General features: G+C 32.0%; 1 protein-coding gene across 2 annotated transcripts in view; it reads right to left on the reverse strand.

Annotated features, from left to right (window-relative positions):
- Barc (RRM1_TatSF1_like and RRM2_TatSF1_like domain-containing protein barc) overlaps window positions 1-23,455 on the reverse strand; it is a 99,080-nt gene continuing 75,625 nt past the window's right edge. The window contains exons 5-8 of one of the 2 annotated variants that reach the window (XR_013079881.1): window positions 9,554-9,740; window positions 2,645-2,781; window positions 784-1,087; window positions 1-714 (exon numbers count right to left, since the gene is read on the reverse strand). Coding sequence is in view for 1 of the 2 variants with exons in the window: in XM_076767236.1 (XP_076623351.1) it covers window positions 850-1,087; window positions 2,645-2,781; window positions 9,554-9,740 (562 nt within the window). In the remaining variant the exon portion in view is untranslated. Of the gene's footprint in view, window positions 1,088-2,644; window positions 2,782-9,553; window positions 9,741-23,455 lie in introns of both variants that reach the window. The other variant, XM_076767236.1, reaches the window with a different exon arrangement.

The raw sequence follows: 23,455 nt of genomic DNA on the forward strand, positions 1-23,455 counted from the left end.
TTTTTGTTACTTCGATTATTAACTCTTTCTTACTTTCATTAGAACTATTTTACCGGCGTATAAATTGTTACATTATAAGTTAAAAAAATAGTGAGTGACATGTTAATAATAAACAACAATTATAACACATACTATTCTTCTCACTAACAATCTGAGTCTCCATAGAAACATCATCAAGTCAATGTTTTAGAGTTTTGTACTAAGTATTTTATTATTATTATTATTAATATCTATACTGAAATAAATAATTTCATTCCGTAACCCAAGCCTGTTTTAATTTTCTTCCTAAACATTTGGCAGTCTAAATTACTATTTCTGGCACTATTTCCAAAATTCATAAATGCCTTTCACCGTGTATTTTATACGAATACTGACAAACCTAGTTTTTAGATTTAACTAATTGCAGGATCATTTGACACTAACGAACTAATTCTATCATTAATAATAATAAAGTTATACGTAAAAAATAAGAATTGAGAGTCTGAATGTGATGCACTTTGTCTACTTGCAATTCAAATTTCCTTTTTAATAAATCCCATAATATTGTGAAGGATAGATGAGAGAAAAGGGGAGCCACCGTGACGGGGAATTACGGAACCGATAAAGGGAATAACATTCGCTTTTATTTTATTCGAGCAACGACATTATTTTACGACGCAGCTAATAATATTTCAGATCATCGATAACAAGAATTACAAGCGATTGCTTTGAAATCTGGAAAAAATACTTCTAATAGTGATCGTCAATATTACTCTTAGTTATTTTAAAAGCGTTTGCTCTTACAGATTCTTTTTTTTTTCTTGGTTTTTATTTTGCGCTGAAATCTCTGGCACGGATCTTTTTGCTATTTTATTCGTTATTCCCAGCTGCCTCCTGCGAATCCTCGGAATTCGACGACAGTTCCGTTTCTTCAGTCGTTTCGGGCTGCTCCGAGACCTTTCTTGTCTCGGGCTTTCCCTCGCTTTGTTTCTGATCGCTTTTCTTTTCATTCTTCTCAGATTTTATCCGTTTCTCTTCGTCCCCGTCCTCGAGAAATTTGTCCCATTTTGCGATTCGAGCCTCGATTTCCGCGTCCGTTTCTGAAACTCTGAAGAAACAAACCGATTTCACGAATACTCCCAACGCTCTTCGATCACATTGTTCGGGAAACGATCTGTATTTTAATATTAAGTATGCGACAGAATGATTATTTGAATGAAATTAAGCTGAAATTAAAATTAAGCAGAAGCAAACATTAAAAATGAGTATTATTAATCTATTAAGTACCAATTACATACTTCGTTACGTATGAAGGACATTAGGATTGATAATTTAATAATATGGAAATAATTATACATCATACAGTGTTAAGGACAAGCAACAATACTGTTAATTTCTATTAACAAAATTGCATTGAGAAAATTAGGTGTCTGTCGCTTTTTATGAAATGAGAAATATTTTAAATATCAACAGAATCTATTAATTTACAGCAAGTGAACTGATAATAAATGTTCCTACTAACATAATAATAATTGCAATGGCCTAGATGATTTCGTAACAAGTGTATATTGGAAAAAATACTATTCGAGATTAGATAATTACGCTGTCAAATAATATTAAACGAATATAATTTTTAACGAAAATCCATGATATTGTTTATGTAATATTACTTTGTTAAGAAATAAAAACTATGAAGTCGATAATGTAAAATTCTGTTTATGGTATCAAAATCTTTAAAAAACTTTTGTAATATAATTTAACGTTAAAATAATAAACATTTGCCATAATTACATTAAAATTATAAACGTATCGCTGTTGAAGTTCAAGACCATTTAGTAATAATAATAAATTCTAATAAATAAAATTTCTTTGCATGATACGTTGACAAATTAGATGTGAAACCTCATACAATTAAACTAAATATAAATAAATCACGTATTTCTTCGTTTCATAGTTTTTTATAAATTATCAACAATTGATAAAATCCAACATTTAATTATTAAACAGAAATTTAATCTTGAGAAATGTATGTTATATTAAAACAAAATAGAAATTATTGAATTACCAAATGAATATCAATTTTTAATTAAATAACTATTTACTGAAATAAAGTGTCCACTCTTTAAAAAATATTACTGAGATAAGCGAGAGACCTTATTCCATGCTTTCAAATTGCTAATATAAACAGAAATCAATAATTATTCTTATGCACTTAAACACCTCAAGATTATGAAACCGATAACAGAATAGCGTAGAATAGTGAATGAAGTTATTGCAGTTCAAAAATAGGACATTTATTGCACAAATTGATAAAATAGTAAGTTTAAATAAAAAGAACTCGTACATACTATATAACGCAAAGCAATCAATATGGAATAATTATCAAATGTTTCTAATATTGAGCAAAAGTTTGGAAAGTTACTAGTTGTAACTAGGAATCATCGATGAGAAACAAATAGGGACTATTGGAAACCCGACGTTTGTTAGTTCTAAAAACTGCCGTTCTTTTTCCCCTATAATTAATGTCGGTAATTCAGATTCTCGAATTTTAGTGACTTTTAGAGACATAGAGTCCAAAGTGTAGCGTCGAAGGGTTATTTATCGACACATACGAGGCTGGGTCGGTAAACTCGCCGATAGAGAAGAAACCAAAGGGTAAACTTACTTGTATTTCGTCTTTCCGTCCCAGATTTCAGCCGATATTTTCCTCTGACTGAACCAACGACCGTTGAGTAACTGCACGCAAGCCTGAGCTTCAGCAGGTTCTCGGAATGTCACTTGTGCAACGCCTTCTGGATGTCTCTGCAAGCATGTAAAGTAGTCCCATCACAGCTGAGGTATACGAGTACTTTTTAAGCCCAGAAATTACAGAAATTTTATTGTTTTTTAATGAAATGAAAGCTGCATGGTCCAGAATTGGGCATAAATCGATTAATTTCATTGGAAACATTAAATTTCTCCGATCCGTTCACGAGTTATAATTTTTTAAACATACGCATAAAATTTCAGGAGATTACGCATGAAATTTCATTTATGGTCAGACATTATATTTTCGGTAAAGAATTTTTTTCTCGAAAGTGCGCAAGATTTCGGGGGTATGTCTATTCGCCAAAAATGATTGTAATTGACCCCTGCAACCGAAAATATTTTTTTTAGAACGATTTGAAATTTTTTTTTCGTCGAAAATTTAGGCACCCCTTTTGTTTTTTATTAAAAATTCGTTTCTGATTTTTAATAAGTTTCTTTTGACGCTGTACAGAAATGTTGTCTACTACTTTTTTGTAGGTATCCAGGAGCTCTACTTCATAAATAAATTTTAATGAAATACCCTCATTATTATAATCGTTTGCAAACTTGACTATTTTTATGGGGGTTTTCGCGCTTTAAAGAACAACTTTTCCAACATTCTTACAATTCCTAACTATTCTTCACCAAAATACGCTCTGGAGATAAATTTTATCGCGAATATTTCTAAAAATTACTGATCATTTTTCACCGAAACAATTATTCATTGCAAATTATAAGCTAATAAAGTAGAGAACCTAAATCTCGATTCTAATTGTAAACGAACAAGACTACTGCTAATTAAGAAAATCATTTCACCAAAGAATGTATTTTTCTTATTATAATTCTCATATTTCCGTTCTACTATTTCGTTTGGAACAATCGTTCATTTAGTGAATAACAATTTTCCTTTTTTATTTCGATCCTGAAACGGAACTGATAAGATGCATACGTTAATTAAACAATGGCTGCTGTGATCACACCGTGACGAACGCTCGTCGTCATTTCATTTCCATTACGAACGCTTTGTTGCACGACAGACCCAGACTCCTCCCGTTTTACGACTTAAAGCTGTTTACGTCGCCCACAGTTCCCCATAATACTTTTCACGTCTCGACTTAAACCACAATTTATGAGCCCTCGGTTTGAACATCAATTTTACTGCCTGACCCGCTACACGACACGATATTCTTTGTTCTTTTGTCGCGTTGTGCCTGGTTGGATCAATCGCCCCATTTTCGTCACAGGGTTGTTCGTTCGATTGCACACGATATATGAATACTCTTTAATTTAATATTCATTCGATTATTAAATAATTTTGTTTGCGAATATAATACAAATTTCCAATTTGGTTAAAATTATTTTTAAATTAGATTCTTTTGATAATTGAAAAGTACAAATTTAGATTATTAGAAACTGAAGAATTTGGATCATGAAATAAAAATATTATTCATAAATTAATTTACAATGACACATTTTATTTGCTTGAGTAATAAAATATATTCTTTTAAAGTACCCCAAGTTTTATTAATTAACCAAGATATAATGTTTCTCAAGCACGTCGACTACAAAGTTCCTTTTCACGTCGATGGTATTCCTTTTGTATAGGATTTTCAATTCCCAGATCGTGTGAATTGTACAAATTCGATCAGGAAAATTACATCGCCTTAAAAGCAACATTCAGACTCTAAGTTAGTACCAGTTCATTTCTAAAAGTCGACGTTCGACCGTTGTATCTTATTCGATCATTGTATCGTTACTATCGTCTGAGAAACGAAAGAATCGACTTGGGAGACCTACCAATTGCCCTCGTGAGGTAACTGTTCCACCTCTTACTGCCTCCGCCGGCGGTTCGACTGCTCAGAGTTCGACAGCATTCAATAAAACTAGCGATGGGAACGAGCGACTCGCAACAAACTTTTGTTCTTATACTATTTTCTTCAATTTTTTCCTCCAATTAATATTTCTATACGTACTGAACCTGATTTCAATGCAAAATAAAAGCGTACAAGCAGTCTTTGTGTAAATACTGATGGATAGATAGTGATGGAATCGAGCACCTCGCAAGTCACTCAAATTCCTTTACAAATTCATTAAAAATCAAATATTTTCAACCGCGATATATCCACGAATATAGAACCATTAAATAATAATTCAGCTATATTTTTCAATTTCCTCGAAAACAATCTTTTGCAAAACAGAAGTTTTATTACGAGAGTTCTGAAACATCTGTCCTATAAAAGCAATCTTTTTTCAAGTAACACGAGATCTCAATTTCAAAGAAAAAAAAAGCTAACTATTAGAAAGAATAGAGATCGACTGAAGCTGCGGGAATATTTTTGGGACGGACTGTATGCCAAAAATCTGAATCACGATATGCATTCTATCCTTCGTTGGATCGAAACGGTGGAACTAGGGAGAGCGAAACAAGAGGAGCCGCCAGAAATAAAAACAGCAAAGAAATTATAGCTCAGTGATATTCCTCGAATTACCATGAACCAGCAGCTCGAGCCGTAAAACGTTCCGTCCGTTCGTAAATTCAGCCACGGAACATCGACCCGGTCTTTTGATCATCTTTGCATCGTTGGGCTCTTTTTACCGAGTACAAGCGGCCCCGAAAAACGTTCGGGAAAGCGCGGGACGGTAAATTGGCTGTCAGGAAATTTCCTGTCGCGCGCGCCGCTTTTGATCTCGGCGCCATTTTTCGCGCGCAGCGCCCGGGGAGCCCCGATGGATCATAGACGATGGAATTCACTTTGACATTGAATGGATTCACGGTCGGGACTCGCCGACTGGGAGTGTCTCGCGGCGAATTTATGGGGTTAGGTCATCCCCTTTCGAAAGTTTATTTGCGTCGGTCCCGAAGGACCCAACGATTTCTTTGTGGACGCCATTTTGACGAACCTCGATCCCGTTGGACCACCGTGTCCCGGAACCGAAACAAAAATGTAATTCGACTGCTTCTACAGAGTAATCGAACTGTAATTGCTTGGTAAATACAGGGTAATTATTATGGTAATTGGTATGAAATTATAATGGTGAATCATTAAACTGTAACTGTCGTATTCAAACGAAACGATGTATAATATATAATTAATGATTATATACGATGATATGTAATATAATTAATGATTGCTACTCCACCAGTCACAACTCTGTTAATAAACGTTTAAGTTAATTTATTTTACTATTTGCTAATTTGTAATTTTTTGTATTTAGAATTAAATTGTATTTATCTTTGCAAAAGAAAATTACTTTGCGTTGAACAAAATTATCAAAATTTCTGACAGAACCATAGAAACTAATTAATGCAACAATAATGCAAGACTCGAAATATTTAACGAAGAAATGGTGCGGATCATGCACAGGGAGACGAACAATAGAAGTGACCTAACAGGCAAGAAATGTGTTTTATAAAGCTATGCATCATTACCGATGGCAATAAAAAAAGCAATAAATGTTAGAAACCTTGGAAAAGAAACAAACTAGGATTATAAATGTAGCACTGTTCCGCTTTGGAATACCGTGTAATAAAAAAAGTCAAACGAATCTGCAAAAGACAAACTATTAAACATGATTATATTTCACATCAATTATAATTCGTCTCTTTTAACCCGCCTTAACTGAACGCAAGAAAAATCAATTCTGATTTTCCAGAATACGTTTGGTAATTAATGTTTTGCTACGCGAGAAGAAATAAATGTACCTGGCGATTTAATATCATCAATCTTTGCCGTGATAACTAATTTTCGCCAGACTGATAATCAATGTTCGTTAAATGCACATTGCCATTAGCCCACCGCGAGTATCGATAAATAATAAAATAAATATTTAACTTGTTCTTTCAAGGATACGTACGTACGTTGAAGGACATTGAATCACAGTGGTACCTCGTTACGTTAAACGCAACTAATAACTTACAGTCACGATTTCTACAACGATTAATCAAGACAAAAATTACTTTATAAAAAATTTCATTTTTCTCGGAACAATCGTATACATATACCTAAGATTTCCACCTCTTTTATATTAAATTACAGTGAGTAATGTCCTCTAGGTCGATGCTCAATTTCTTTATTCGTGACATTTTTTATTAAACGAAAGTATTAAAGACTGTTTTATCAAATTTATAAATCATTTTATATTTCAGATAAAAGAAGAAAAACACCAATAACAGAAATCGTAAGATAATGTAAACAAATGATTTTTTTTAAATATTTCGAGTCTTTTTGGCGTCTTTAATGGAACGCCTACGCATTAGCAGTATCATTTGAATACCTATTTGAGATACCAATTGTAATAATTTTAATATTTTTAATTTTTAGTGTCTTCTAAATCGCGTGTTTAGATTTTTTACAATCTCAATTTAAACAAGACACCCTGTATATTAAAGGGCCTCAATGCAAAGATCACCGATGGGTCAACAGTGATATACGAGGCACAGAATGTGATAATAATCGACCTAGATGGCAACTTTAGTGGGCGCCACTTTTATAACGTCTGCGTTTGTAATACAGAATATAAGTATAGTATTTCAACTCTACATTTGGTCTTTTATACTAATTCCGTTTTAACGTTCAATTTAACAAACAAATCCCTAGAAATAGTATTCTTTTAACATTTGTTCCTAACAAAAATAATAGTTTCACTGTCCATTAACACTCATTATTATTGTTATAATTTAAAGACACACGAGAAATAAAATATCAAATTTGGATAACACTAAAGACTAAATTATTGTAGTTTGCCACTAATTTACTAATAATAGGCTTAAATAGGAAAATAAAATTTGTAATTATTTTGCAGAAAAATAATATTTGAATTGTGAAACTTTTATAATATTCATAATTAAATTCGACGGCAATACATGGAGATCAGATAAGAGAGGTATATGGAAACACGAAAGCGTTATATAATATCTTTAGTCTACGAATTACGGAAGTGATTATGCATTCAAGAAAACTGACCAATTTGGAAGCAACATTATATTATAATTGATATGCTCGGTAATTGTTGGTTTCGATGTGAAAATAACTCCAAGGTTCAAAGTGATAATAATAGCTGCAAGTGTGGTGATCTCTGAACTATAGGATGTAATTATTGGAGAACGTTTACGTTTGTAGTTCACTGTAAAGCATATGGATTTATTGGGTAAAGTGTCAGTCTTACCACCTCTCGTATTTCATGCTTTTTATATTCAGCATCAAAAAGAATATTAAGAAAATATCAAGAGAAAAATTGTAAGTTGCTTGCAGCATCAATTTCGAATGTTTAAAAGTGTTAAAAAATATTCAGATAACCGTTCTACTATATATGCAAAATTAGATTTAACCTAATTTGAAGGCATATATCATTTATTATTGATATTCGTAGGTTTATACCCTTCATGAACATATAAAAAGTAATTCTATTACAATAATTAACTGTAAGTAGTGTAATTTTGTAGTTACTTATATAGCATATGGATACACACAGTATATTGTACTGTTGAGAGACGAGATGTTGGCATCCATAAGCTAAACAACGCAAGAAACAAACGGAATTATGCGCATGCATCATTCAATCTCCTCCACTTTTCGGGTTCCTGGTTCTTGATTGGTGCTCGACTTGCCCAATAACAATAGAGAACCTAAGAAGTGGAGGAAATTACGTGGATCGTACCATCATCTCATTTTAGAACAGTACACAGTGTGATACATTAACAATTCTACACTCAGTCAATTATGAAAAGTGTGAGCTAACTTAGTGTCTAATAAGTATTAACGAAGGACAAGATTTAGTTTATCAGATCCACAGAGCTATAAGTTGATGCAAAACACAAGTATATTTTTAATATATCTGAGTGGAGCATCAAATTTAATTAGTTTCAATAAGGAAAGCAACATAACATTTAAATTAATAAATTTAAAGAAGAATGGAAAGTCTGGCACAATTTAAAAATTTTCTACCCCGTAACTGCGAAAGAGATTCTTCCTGTAGATATGTGTGCTCTATATGTACGTATTCATATGCATACAGCTTTCGTAACCATGTCAAAACTCGTCAACGATGCAATAATCTATGCGAAACGGAGCACGCGGAATGGAGATAACGAGCGACCCTAATGCGCTCTGCTCGTTACGTTCAACCGACTATACTGCATTAGGACGATTAATAGACTTTAAGTACGATTACAACTTTTTATTACTCGTAATATAAAAGAAAAGTTTGTTAGTCTGCATAAAGTTACACTCTCCCAATTGTTAATCCAGATTACGTAATTAAAGCAAACAAATTGTGCAAATGCGTGCTCTGAATAATAACGTTTCTGATCAGTTTAGGTTTCTGCATTAATTTGTAACATTCACGGTACAAAATTAGTTCCAGTAAAAAGAAAAGTTTTTGTTAAAAAACTGATTTTTAAATTTTTCTTTTCATGTTCCGTGCTATGTACTTTCTGTCTCCAAATGCAATACGTAAAAAAGATACAATTATTTCTGTAATTTCTTATAATTGGAGTCGCAATATTATTTTATAATTATTTAATTGTGTTGTGCATTGAAATTATTAAATACATTAAAATTGCTTTCTTAATATTACACAAACTGTATTTACTTATAATGTACTTCAGAAATGTGTTATTTTTAATTATACTTTGAGCACAAATTAATGTGTTTTTATGTTATAAGAGAAAATCTCTTTAATTGATTGCATAAGTTAGTTTTTTTTTTGTTTTTTGGCCAATTTTATGAAAAATTGTATTAAAACCAGTTTCGATTGCGTAAAGTGAAATATGATACATGGTACTTACGTCGTAAATAATAACTTTGCGGACATCACCGCATTTTAGACACTCGGACCTGATATCCTGCTGATATTCCAGTAATAACGCGACCTCTTTATCGAAGTCCTCCGGCGAGAAAAGATTTTTTATAATTACCACTCTTTCGTGCTTCTGCGGCTCGCCCAATGGGCGCTCTGGTCTCCAATCGAATAATCTGTAACAAAAAATTGACGTCACGAATAACCTAATTCACAGAAGGAATTCATTCTTGTATGAAACTCAAATTTTTAATTTTTTTTAAGAGATAAATTTTCATAAAAAAGAAAAAAATTTGAAATAAATAAAGTTAGTTATGTTCAGCTATATCAGATATTAATAAATTATTGATATAACTAAAAATAGTACACATTTCAAACTGACAATACAGTAGAAACGAACAAATTAAAATAAATATTATTATTAAGGTATTATTATATATGCATATAATGCAAACCTGCTACTATTCTCCATATTTATTGTTAGGCCTTAAAAAACAATGTAGACAAATCTTCAAAGTTGAAAAATATGAAACTATTTAAATTCAGTAAAAATTATTAAAACATAAGTAGATTAAAGAATATAAATAATCTTTAATTTCGCTGGGCAAAATGATCTAATGTAACATTTGCTTGGCTTACATCAAATTACTAGATTATTTTATAATACTATAAGCACTAAAACAGAGGAGTACAACGTTGCAAGAAATAACACGACTCAAAATTTAATTTGCATTTAAAGCAGAGATATGAATTTTCGAAAGGACAATAACAACATGGCATTTGCTTAAATATGAAGCAGCTTGTACGTGTACGTTTTCGCAAAATAGAGGAACAAGAGATTACACTGAAGTATAGTTATTTTGGAAATACTTATTAACCATTTTCTCCAAATATTAAGTAAAAATAAATTTAGTGGCAATTTCCATTCTATTGAATTGTGTTTTTTGTGTACTTTTATTAAATTGTAATATTTATATTCTTAAAATTTCAATTTTTAACTCTTCTACTTTTACTAATCCGTAGTATTTACATTCCTAAATCTTTAACTTTTGACTTATTTAGTATTGAATTTTAAATATAATACAATCGATAGTTCGAGGTTGTGAATAAATTCTAGATGCAATGAAACGCCAAATTTTCTGAAAAATCAAAATTTTTAATTTTTATTACCGTTGTTATTATGCTAGTTGTGAGTGTAAAAAGTATAAATCGTAAACACTTAAGACGATGACAGATCAATCAATTTTTCAACTTGTCTAACGAACACGAATCGTGCTTTATCGCTTCGTAACTATACAGTTTGGTTTACCAGACAGATTAATGAACCGTAACACTTTGCGGCATCGCGTGTGGTAGAATCCCGACAAGTTCCCGACATTATGGCAAGTCTTAACACATTTGTCAGACATGGCACTCCAACTGGAGCGTACAACCTTTTTGCAACTGAGAAAAATAGAGCTCCTGTCACGTTTCCGCGAGCAATTCAAGAACTTTAAATCCATCTGTATGCTCGTTCGCATCATTTTTCATATTTTAATACCTACAATTGAAATTTACGTGCCCGTTAGTCTTTACAAGGTTTATTAAAATTTTCTCGACCATATTGCTTCGACTCCATTCGATAATTTATAAATCACATATGTTTTCAATTTTGATAATTAATAGAAATATATAATTATTTAATTATTACTATTTAAACTAAATTACCAATAATTTTTTATGGATTTATCAAATTAATAATTAATTTATAATAATACAACCCCAATTAATATATATTTGATTTATTATAACTAAACTTTCAATTCATCAAATTTTTTTTGTCAATATAACAATGGCAGACATAAAATAATTTAAACTGTGTTAGTGTTTGAAAAATATTTAAGACTGCAGTGATATTTGTATCAATAAATATGAAAAAAACAGGAAATAGAAAATAGATATAGGGTAACCCACAAAAATATAACGAAAATATTATTACGAAATATAAAAGAAAAGTTTACCACTCTGCTTTTAACGTGATAAATAAAGATCGAGAATAACTAAATGGTGGTTATCTCATCTGTTAACACGAACTATGTTTTCAGTTTTGAATCTATTCGACGTAATCTCAAACCATACACTATATTAATAACATACTTTGAGTTGCATTCTGGGTTGTGTTGTAACAGTTTATAATCTCTAAATACTAGAAATAGTTTGAAATGAGAACCAATACGCAGTTATATAATAATGTATTTTGTATCGACAAAACGTTTCACAATAGGGCATTCATTCACAGTAAGATCTTTATCGTAGTTTCCACATTTCATATTTTAATAGGATATTTATGGACCTACGTTTGTCCAATATTTTTGCTTTATTTTTATAAAACGATAGCAAATTATAGAACCTATAGAATGTATATGGAAAAGAATATTAATTCCAATATCAATCTGTATTATAATTCCTCTTTCCTGAATGGAATAAACAGGGATTAAGAATATAAATGGAAAAAGAAGAAATATCACACTACAACCAGATTATTTGGATTATCATTACCATGTTATTAAAATTATCACCTACATTATTTAAATGCGATCAAGTCTTTAATAAAACGATGAATTTTAATTATTACGAATTAATACTCACAACTGACTCATGACTCTGAAAGAAAGTTTCTTCGCGTCCAAATTAACCCACCATCCACTATGCGATAGTTAAACACTTCTAAATCATTATTCTCCTAGTTTAAAAAAATACAAACGTTTAAAAGATAAGAATTTGGTACTCGAACGGATTAAATTCTAAATTAAAATTAAAACAGCAGTTATAATTGACTCATGACTCATGACTTCTTCGCGTCCAAATTAACCCACCACCCACTATGCGATAGTTAAACACTTCTAAAACATTATTCTCCTAGTTTAAAAAAATACAAACGTTTAAAAGATAAGAATTTGGTACTCGAACGGATTAAATTCTAAATTAAAATTAAAACAGCAGTTATAATTGACTCATGGCTCTGAAAGAAAGTCTCTTCGCGTCCAAATTAACCCACCATCCACTATGCGATAGTTAAACACTTCTAAATCATTATTCTCCTAGTTTAAAAAAATACAAACGTCTGAAAGATAATAATTTGGTACTCGAACGGGTTAAATTCTAAGTTAAAATTAAAACAGCACTCACAATTTACTCATGACTCTGAAAGAAAGTCTCTTCGCGTCCAAATTAACCCACCATCCACTATGCGATAGTTAAACACTTCTAAATCATTATTCTCCTAGTTTAAAAAAATACAAACGTTTAAAAGATAAGAATTTGGTACTCGAACGGATTAAATTCTAAATTAAAATTAAAACAGCAGTTATAATTGACTCATGGCTCTGAAAGAAAGTTTCTTCGCGTCCAAATTAACCCACCACCCACTATGCGATAGTTAAACACTTCTAAAACATTATTCTCCTAGTTTAAAAAAATACAAACGTTTGAAAGATAATAATTTGGTACTCGAACGGTTAAATTCTAAATTAAAATTAAAACAGCACTCACAATTTACTCATGACTCTGAAAGAAAGTCTCGTCGCGTCCAAATTAACCCACCACCCACTATGCGATAGTTAAACACTTCTAAAACATTATTCTCCTAGTTTAAAAAAATACAAACGTTTAAAAGATAATAATTTGGTACTCGAACGGTTGAATTCTAAATTAAAATTAAAACAGCACTCACAATTGACTCATGACACTGAAAGAAAGTTTCTTCGCGTCCAAATTAACCCACCACCCACTATGCGATAGTTAAACACTTCTAAAACATTATTTTCCTAGTTTAAAAAAATTAAAAATAAAGCTGATAAAGAAGAACCGGTTAAATTCTAAATTAAAAGTAAAGCTGCATATTCAAAAAATAAATCAATTGTATGGTACGGTCTTCGGATCTGTAACGCAGAGATAACCACAGTTTAACATCGCCGCGGGGTCGATAAATCAAGGATAGGCGTGTAATTGAAAATTACAATTCAACGCGTATTATCTATGCGCGAAGTTTAGCCGCGCCAACGCGGACAATCAATTAGGGATTTAACCCCCGCGGTCGATTAACCTAATCGTAGATTGATCAGATAATATTAATTAAGACGACGGTGGTATCGTTGCCGATTAGAACGGCTCTCGTGTCGAGACGCCATTAATATTCAGTGATTTCTACCATAATTAACCGGGTGTGAAATCGACAATGATATCGATGGCAAAACAGCGGGTCGCGATGCTGCACTCAATAAAGTTCGAGGGCTGTTAGATCCGAAAGATAAATCGATAAACTGTCACCGGTACCGAAGGTTTATCGAGCATGTTCGTGCAGCCGGGTTATTAAATACGATAATTTTCCATCGTATAAGATTATGCTGATAAATGGACACGCACGAAACGCCGCGCGATGTGTACCGCATACGCGCAGTAAATCTTTGTCGTTGGAAGGACACTCGTTGGATAGATTTACGAGTGTCGGGCCTGACGAGTTACCATATGTGGCAGCCATTTTCCTATCTCCTTTTTTCTTTTATCGAGGGGATTTACTCGCCGTAAACCGTGCGTGTTTATATTAACTGTTGAAATTAAAATTAACCGGATACCTGTTCCCGAGAGCAATCCCGACGCTTCGCGATCGAATCTGTGTCGAGCCGATTTTTATTCCATAAACGATGCAAATTACGAATTCTTCGGGTGCGAGTAATTATGCATGAAATGGAAAATTTTCTATTTGTTTACACCGAGCAAACACATTTTACTTTCACATTTATTGCGTTAAGAAATGCATAATCAAGTTAGATTTATTTTACAAATATAATTGCATAGTACATTGTAGACTGCAATTAAGAACAATTTTTAATTGGAGCGATTTTATACTTGAAAGAACAAGAAAGTTTCGTCCAGACGCTGGGGCAATGAATACTCAGTCGTGGATCGTACGTATACCTAATAGGTGATCGCTCGAGCACTTGTGAGAGAGACAAGAGCGTAGCCCTCTGGTGGCGAGTACGAAAACTGTCCCCACAAATCCTTATGGCCAAAACTTAGCGAAGAATTGAATTAATTCTGAGAGTACAACCTCGGTACAATCAAACATTCGAAACAAATATTATTTAAAATGTAAACAAGTTTATTTCAGTTTCGATGTTGCATTAAGGTCCTTTTCAGTATGACAAATGTATTTTATATTTGTAATATACAAGTAGTAATTTTGTACAAGAAGAAATAATATTTACAGTCCATGAACAATTAATATTAATTAAAATAGAACGTCAAATATAAAAATGAAATTGTTGAAGAATATACTGTAAATTGTGAACGTTTATATACATTTTTCCAGCGTTGGAGAATAATTAGGTCGCGTAATAATTAATTATGCAACTATTCGTTTCCTTTTATTTTGTTTCAGTGTCGAATGACAGAACTTGATTGCTTGTCCCTTTCTTTGGCTGAACCAGGTGCTATTTTCACAAGTGAACACTATTTGATTGATGACTCGTATGGCGCGGACTAGAAATAAAGCATTGATCATCAATGATTCCATCGAATGCGTTAATCAAACTCGACGTAGATTCATACTGTCACTTTTAAAACTTTTTTAGTTACATTCGTTTACATTGTTTTGTGGCCGTCTTTAAACATTTTTACCGCGGTATAGAACGTACACATTCTCCAAATCAATATCGTTCCGTGCGTGTTATACTTCACTGAATCTTCGTTGCATGCTGAAAGTATATTTCTGAAATTTTTCCATTACTTTCTTCAAATTTTGTAGAATGTAACCAGAAGGTATACGTTGCTATTTTTCCTGTATTAATACGAAAATCTAGTACAATCTATATCAGACATATTAGAATTTATATTTGTATTAGAATCGATGAACAATTCACAAACTGTTAACGTTCTTTGTTCCAGTCAATAATTAATAAAAATACTATAATTCTCGTTACCAAACTGTAAATATTTTATTAATTTTTATAGTGCATACAATGTTTAATTTGTTTGTTATTACTAATCGTATTATTTTAATAAAAATGACGTGTACAATTTATAAAATCAATTGTAAACTGCACCTGTGTTTTATGTAAAAGTTATGCAAATTCAAAAATAGCAGAGATCACAATTTTGAAAAAGAAAAATAAATTACACTACATCTTCGTAGATGCTATAAGTCCACTATTATCTACATTTTTGTATAAATATCATTAGAATGAATAAAGTATTTTATGATTAATTTACTTATTAGCTTCTGTCGCTACACTTTTAACAAAAAACATTATAATGATACGAAAATGGCGTAGTGGTGAAGTGTTTTTTTATATAAATGAAGTACTGATAAAAAACAGAGGAAATTATGGAGACGTGTGTACATACATTGGACACAAGAACCTACTGCAAGCAAAATATATTTATCGTGAAGAACAAATATTTGCAATGCTGTAAGGACGCAAGGAATGTGTTATCTCGTTAATTTGCGAATGAAATCTCCGTGAAATCTTATTTGCAGATAATTTGTACACCCGAAATTCTGATAGCGCGTTTAATCACGCTCCCGTTGCTAATTTAGTCTGGGAGTAAAATATAACAAAACATAAAGCATACAGTAAATTTTCTTACCTCAATTTTACCTCAATCAGTAAAAAAGAAATTTCAGTCTACCATTAAATAGCTAATAACATCGAATATGTAAATGAACTCCACAGATTTATAAAAATGAAGTTTTTAAATAAATTTTAATTGTATTTATATAACACAACTTATATGAAATTTAATTTATACAGAAATTCAAAGTAATTGTGACGTAATAATTAATCGAATAAAATTAAAAAAAACGAAATATTTATAATTCGTGCATTAGGAGGTTGTAGGAATAAGACAAATTACATGATACGTATATGAAAAGAGAGGAAAAAATAATTTCAAACTAATGTAAATCATTTCTTGGCTGACAGGCTGAAATTAATTAATAAACATGATATACAGCGTGAGATACTTATCGTGTTCACTTTTAATAACAGATAAAATACTCGTTATATGGAAAATTGCTTTATAATATATTGATTTCATAAAGACACGTTTCGAAATTTTTTCCCGTAAATTTAATGATCAATTTCGTTTTTTTTGTTTGTTAAATGTGATGTATAAATTATACCAGATTTTTAAAGAATAGCAAACTTTAAACGAAAATACATTAACAATTTATTTTCCAAAAATCTACTAATCGACGAGATATTTTTCTTGATTTCTCGGCAATGTACTTCGTGCAACTTCAAAATTGAAGATTCAATATTATCAAAGATTTCCGTATGCGGTATTTACTTGACAGACTTTACCAACACTAATCCTAATATTAACTTGACGTTTCTCGAAGCAGATTTTCGCAAAACGTTGCAAAGTATTTCGTTAATTATTACGTTCAGAATCAACACAGGTTACTGCATATTTACTTAAAATTTGGCACCCTTTCACACTGCGGTCTACACATTAACAATGTAAATATTTCCATTACGAAAATTAAATAAACCTTTAAATTTTCAGAACGTCTCCATTAATGAAAAATAATTTAATTAATGAATAATTTCTACAGACAACAACTTTTCATGCAACATATAATTTACAATTTATTCAAGGCGACGATTCTTCTTTCAAAATAAACGTTTGCCAAAAAAATAAACATGAAAACATTCGATTCATTTTTTGCATCTGTATCAAATGTAGGGAACACAGTTTCTTAAACCCCTGACGTACGATTTAATTTCAAATAATTTGTTAAACTTATACTATTTAATTTCCTTTAAATTTGTTCGTACAATGGCTACGAAAAAAAATAGATTTGTTTTATGAATACTGCGTAAATGTAAAAATGTGTTGATTTTAACACATAAAATTTGATGACGAGTAGCTTTATAATTGTGAAATTTTACAACACAAACTTATAATGAGTCAGACAAGTCATTGTAATCAAAATCAAGAACACCACTTTGTTGATGAAGCCTTCGTTAAAAAGTTATTAACATTTACAGTTCCGCTCGTACTGAATTTTTTTCTCGAAAATGCGCAGGATTTCGGGGGTATGTCTATTCACTAAAAATGACTGTAATTGACCCCTGCAACTGAAAATAATTTTTCCAGAACGATTTAAAACTTTTCAATGTTCAGGGTAACAGACAGTTATGGTCAGACATTATATTTCAGTAATGAATTTTTTTCTCAAAAATGTGTAGGATTTCGGAGGTATGTCTATTCACCAAAAACGATTGTAATTTACCCCTGCGATCGAAAATAATTTTTTCGGAACGATTTGAAATTTTTTTTTTTCGTCGAACAATTGAGGCACCTACCCCCTATCGATTTTTCTTAAAAACTAGTTATTGATTTTTAATAAATTTGTTTGACATTCAACGGAAATTTTGTCTAATACTTTTTTGTAGGTATCTATGAGCTCTACTTCAGAAAAAAGTTTCATTGAAATATATTCACTATTGTAGGAGTTATGGCCGTTTGAAAATTGGACCATTATTATGGGGTTTTCCTCATTTTTCGGGGTCAAGGATCAACTTTTCGAATATTTTTGGAATTTCTACATATTCTCTAGCAAAATACGCGTCGTTTGCTTTCTTAAACATTAAAATCGTCCAATCCGTTCAGAAGTTATGACATTTTAAAGATTCGCATGAAATTTTCGTGCAACATTTCTGGCTATAAATTACATTTTCGATTAGAAATTTTTTTCTCGAAAATGCGTAGGAATTCTGGGGTATGTCTATTGACCAAAAATGATTGTAATTGACCCCTGCAACTAAAAATAATTTTTTTAGGACGATTTGAAATTTTTTTTTTTCGCCAAAAAATTTAGGCACCTACCCCCTCTCGATTTTTCTTAAAAATTCGTTTTTGATTTTTAGTAATTTTATTTGACGCCCTACAGAAAAGTTGTCTAATACTTTTTTGTAGGTACCCATGAGCTCTACTTCAGAAAAAAGTTTCATTGAAATATATTCACTATTGCAGGAGTTATGGCCGTTTGAAAATTGAACCATTTTTATGTGGTTTTTCTCACTTTACGGGGTCAAGGACCAACTTTTCGAATATTTTTGCGATTTGTACATATTCTCTACCAAAATACGCGTAGTTTGCTTTTTGAAACATTAAAATCGTCCAATCCGTTCAGGAGTTATGACATTTTAAAGATTCGCATGAAATTTCAGGGAAGCATTTCTGGCCTCACATTAGATTTTCGGTAAAGAATTTTTTTCTCGAAAGTGCGTAGGATTTCGAGGGTATATGTATTGGCCAAAAATGATTGTAATTGACCCCTGCAACCAAAAATAATTTTTCCAGAACGATTTGCAATTTTTTTGTCGTCAAAAAATGTAGATACCTACTCGAATATTTTCCTCAAAAGTGCATAGGATTTCGGGGGTGTGTCTATTCACCAAAAATAATTGTAATTGATCCCCGCAACTGAAAATAATTTTTCCGGAACGATTTGAAATTTTTTAATTCAATTTTTTAATAACTTTTTAACGAAGCGTTAATCAAGAAATTGATATTCTTGATTTTCGTCTTATTTTAGCCTCTAGAATCTCCCATTAAAATTTTTCCCAGGAGTGGTCGAACACCCAGTATAGCACTTCGTTGGAACTACATACTGCCAATTGAAACAGTCAAGGCGACCTCAACTTTTTATCAAACAGAAAGATTTAACGAAATTTTTAGTATTGCAGTTCGTTCCCAGCAAAGTATCGAATAACTTCTGTAGGAACCATTTTGTCGTCTTAGTATTCGTCGTAGACTATCGTTTCTCACGTCCAGCAGCTTCGAGCTCATTACTTTGGCGACCGGTACCAATCGCTTCGAAGTCTGCAAGGTGCATGGAGAACACGGTCCTTATCCGTTCACGGTACTCGTAATCATCGGTTACTCGAATGTTTGCCGTCTTCATCGGTGCGCACGGGCATCTGTCGTAGGACGAGAGCTCCGAGTTCGATGGCCTTCTTTGCGAAAACCAGTTATTTGCGAACGAACCGGGCCCTTCTCAGCTGTTCTTTGCCGGAAGTATTTGCTCTAACGGTCGTTTTGCATTCACGAAACGCGAGGCAATCTCTTTCCCTATCCCAGATCGTTTTCTTATTTCGCCCAAATATTGATTTCTCAATTTCGCATAGAAAATAAAACGCCCTTGAAAACGAATTTTGTTTCAAGTCGATACTGTAATTGATTTTGAAGAAAACAATTATTTACGAAAAAGTAGCATAGTAATTATGCAAACACCCTGTATACAAATTTTAATTCATTTTCGATTAAATAAACAGTTTATAATCCAATTTTATCACACACTAGTTGTATAATCAATAGAAATTGCTGAAACTTGTTTAGGTACATAGCGTCAAAGTAAATATAAAAATAAATACAAAAAACAACATAAATTATAAAAGTAGTTATATTCATTTGATAGAGGATAAAATGCCCTTTAAAATGAGTGTTTATTCAAGTCGGTAGCGTAATTAGTTCCGAAGATATAAGGGTTCGAAGCGTTTGTTTACTTTTCACTCCTTACGTCGCGAGGGCAATGACCTACTACGGCCTTGGCAAGGTCGTTGACCATACGTGCTTGTAGTAAATAGTAAATTCTTGGAAATGCGACGTCACTCGGTCACGATTGTCACGACTTGCGTGCAAGAGAGAGGTCCAACGCGTAAGACGGAGACAGAGATAGTAAGAATTAAAAAATTACTCCTTCATTTAAATTACGATATCTCAAAAACGGAAAGTCAAATTGACGTAAACCAAAAACCATTTTAAAGGGGAAGCCTTGTCGATTCTAACAGTGGTACAATTATGGATAAAACATAAGTAGCTTCGAAATTATACGCCTGTAAAGTATATTCCCTATTTACATAGAAAACTAACTAGAAATTTATACGAAATTTCGTCAGGTGACAGTAATTGGGTACTTTACCCTAATCTAAAAATTCATTTAATTAAATATCAACGAAATAATACCAAAGTATGTATAAAATATTAAGCTACAGAACAAGTTCGTGCGGTTTTCAATATATAAATGAAAAGCAATTCTTTCTGATATAATTAATTCTGATGAACTATTAATTCTGATATAACTTATAACCTATTCCCAACTTCCGGCAGTTTTACAATTCCTCGTTCATAAAGATCTTTCTGTTTATCCGTAAAAAACTAATCAAGAGCCATTTAATGGCCACTTAAGAAGCTCGTCCATTGGGGGAATTTTGCAGAGAGCGAAACAGATGATAACAAGTTTTTTATTTTAAACAAAAACAGCACTTCCGGTACATGTGTTCTTCGATGGCATTATCACCATACGTTTTGCATAAATTTTTACAGGCTTACACCTTCTTGTTTCCGTTTTCAAAATATAACAACATGATTCCATTTGTAAAATTATGCCAAAATTATAAAACAAGTCCAATCTACAAACTTTCTTTGCTACAATCCAATTTCTAAAACTTTCTATAAAATATTCCCCACGACCGTGGGCAATATCTTCACACGAGTACGCACTGTTTCGATTCATTACTTTCAATTCTGTTTCTTGAGAGATTGCACAAAATATTTTGCAATATTCCCGAGAGACTTTAATTAGTAACTTATTTTCTTCTTGCGTACATCTACCACGTTACGAATACAAGAGTCGTTGTTTTTCCCGAGTTTCTAACCTTGAGACATTGTTAACCGTCCAATTAAAATGTATGCAACAGAAGAATTAAATAAATAATGGCCACGACACTGATATCCCTCTAGACATCAAACTTTAATGCGAAATTTCGATACTCGTTGGTCTTTGAGCTAATCCTTGCAATATGCAAAACATAAAATACCAATTTCGAATAACAATTTAGTCACAAGGTCTAAACAATGAACAATATAAAGATAATAATATTAAGAGTGACAGTAAAAGATACAAAAAGAACATTAATATTGCAAAGGAAGAAAAATACGAGACAAAAATTGCAAAAATTACAGATAGGTAACATTATGAAAAAGAAGGAAAATTCTGTATTTATTCACAGCCTTTAGGTGCGGTTTTATGATCAATCTTTTCTGAGCAGATACGTGCAACTCATGGTAATGACTCGTGTATTAACTACAGCGTGTTTCAACAGTCAGAAACAATAATTATACGCATGCAGTCCCCTTTCACAAATTAGAATGTCTGAACAAAGATACTTTAAACCTATAATTATTCGCACCACTGTACAAACGATTGATCCTCGTAAGACTGAACCACGAGCCATCGCATTAAAGATTAAAGGGGATCTCTACGAGCCCACGTACATACGCTATCTATAATTATCTCTGGAAAACTACTTTTAAAGAACTAGCATTTTACGAAGAATAATAATTTCGAGATAATAAAAATGAACACATTAAATTTTTCAGTAAAGTTTCCTTTACGAATAACTTGTAATTATATAAAATGAATTCTGTAAAATGATACTGTATAAAATTGACGCACAACTTTGTTGCATTTACTTTGTTCTACTTAGAAGCAAATATATACAGTGAGACGTATTAATCATATGTTAATGAATTATTCAATTGCACTTTACATATTTGCATTTTGCAATCGCCAAGTGCTTTCGATAAATTATATTTTTCCCCCCTTCTTTGCCATTTCTACTATCAATTTGAAACACATTCCTTTTCTAATTGATCCCCCACCATTTTATTGGTTTCATTTCTAATCTCCTCCCTCTCGTATCGTCTGAAACAGGGCTTCCCAAACTTTTATAGAAGCCACTTTCGAAACCGGTAATTTTCCGTGACTCGCTCCGCTTTTAATGCGTATTTTAAAAAGTTAAATCAAAAATATTGTGCTGATACTTTTAAATTAATACTTCACGCGGCCCAAAATCAGCGCACGCTTCCAATTAGTTTTTAAATAATTCTTAAAATAATAGTAAATAAGATGGGAGATTCTAGGGGCCAAAATAAGACAAAAATCAAGAATACCAATTTGTTGATCGAGGTTTCGTTAAAAAGTTATTAACGTTTAAAGTGCCGCCTGTAGAACGGCAATCTGCAAACAGCTGCATACGCGTGATAGTGGTTCTCACTCAGAAAACTGTATGGCTGTTGATACGTCACTAAGTAGAGTTTCTCATGCTAAGTGAGAACCACTATCTCGTGCACACAGCTGTTCACAGATTGCCGTTTTACAGGCGGACCTATAAACGTTAATAACTTTTTAACGAAACCTCGATCAACAAATTGGTATTCTTGATTTTTGTCTTATTTTGGCCTCTAGAATCTTTCATTAAAATTTTTCCAAGAAGTGGCCGAACACCCTGTATATAGATTCCTTATTTGCAAGGATTCCATAAAATCTTTTAATATAAAGATTTTAAATATGTTTAGTACCGAAGAAGATCAAAATTAGTAGTCAAAACGTTTTTTTTTTTTTAAATTGCTCCGGATAATATTTATTAACACCAATTTTCCTTACTATAAATTTCTTTACTATAAATTCCTTACAGGTGTTCTAGAAGTCCGCGAATGCAAATGCAATTTTTTAACACACTTTACTATCGTGTTATTCGACCAGGAACGATTTTTAAAACGATATAAACTTCAAATGTGTTTGCAAAGCTGGAAATTGTGGCGAAAAAAACAGTCGTGTGTTGGCCAAGTTGTCAATATCGCGAATAGATAAAGATTGTACGTAATCTAACGTTTCTGTGCGTGTCTCAATGATACGTTAATGGTGTATCTGTTAGAACCTGGGAACGTGAAACGACGTGAATATGCAGCAAGGTGATTTTACTTCGAAATACTTGGAATTACCGTTCGATACTAGTTTTATTGCAAATCGACGAAGATTCTCGATGCTATTTTACCG

Source organism: Colletes latitarsis, chromosome 1 (assembly GCF_051014445.1).
Source record: "Colletes latitarsis isolate SP2378_abdomen chromosome 1, iyColLati1, whole genome shotgun sequence".
In the NCBI taxonomy this organism is placed as follows: Eukaryota; Metazoa; Arthropoda; class Insecta; order Hymenoptera; family Colletidae; genus Colletes; species Colletes latitarsis.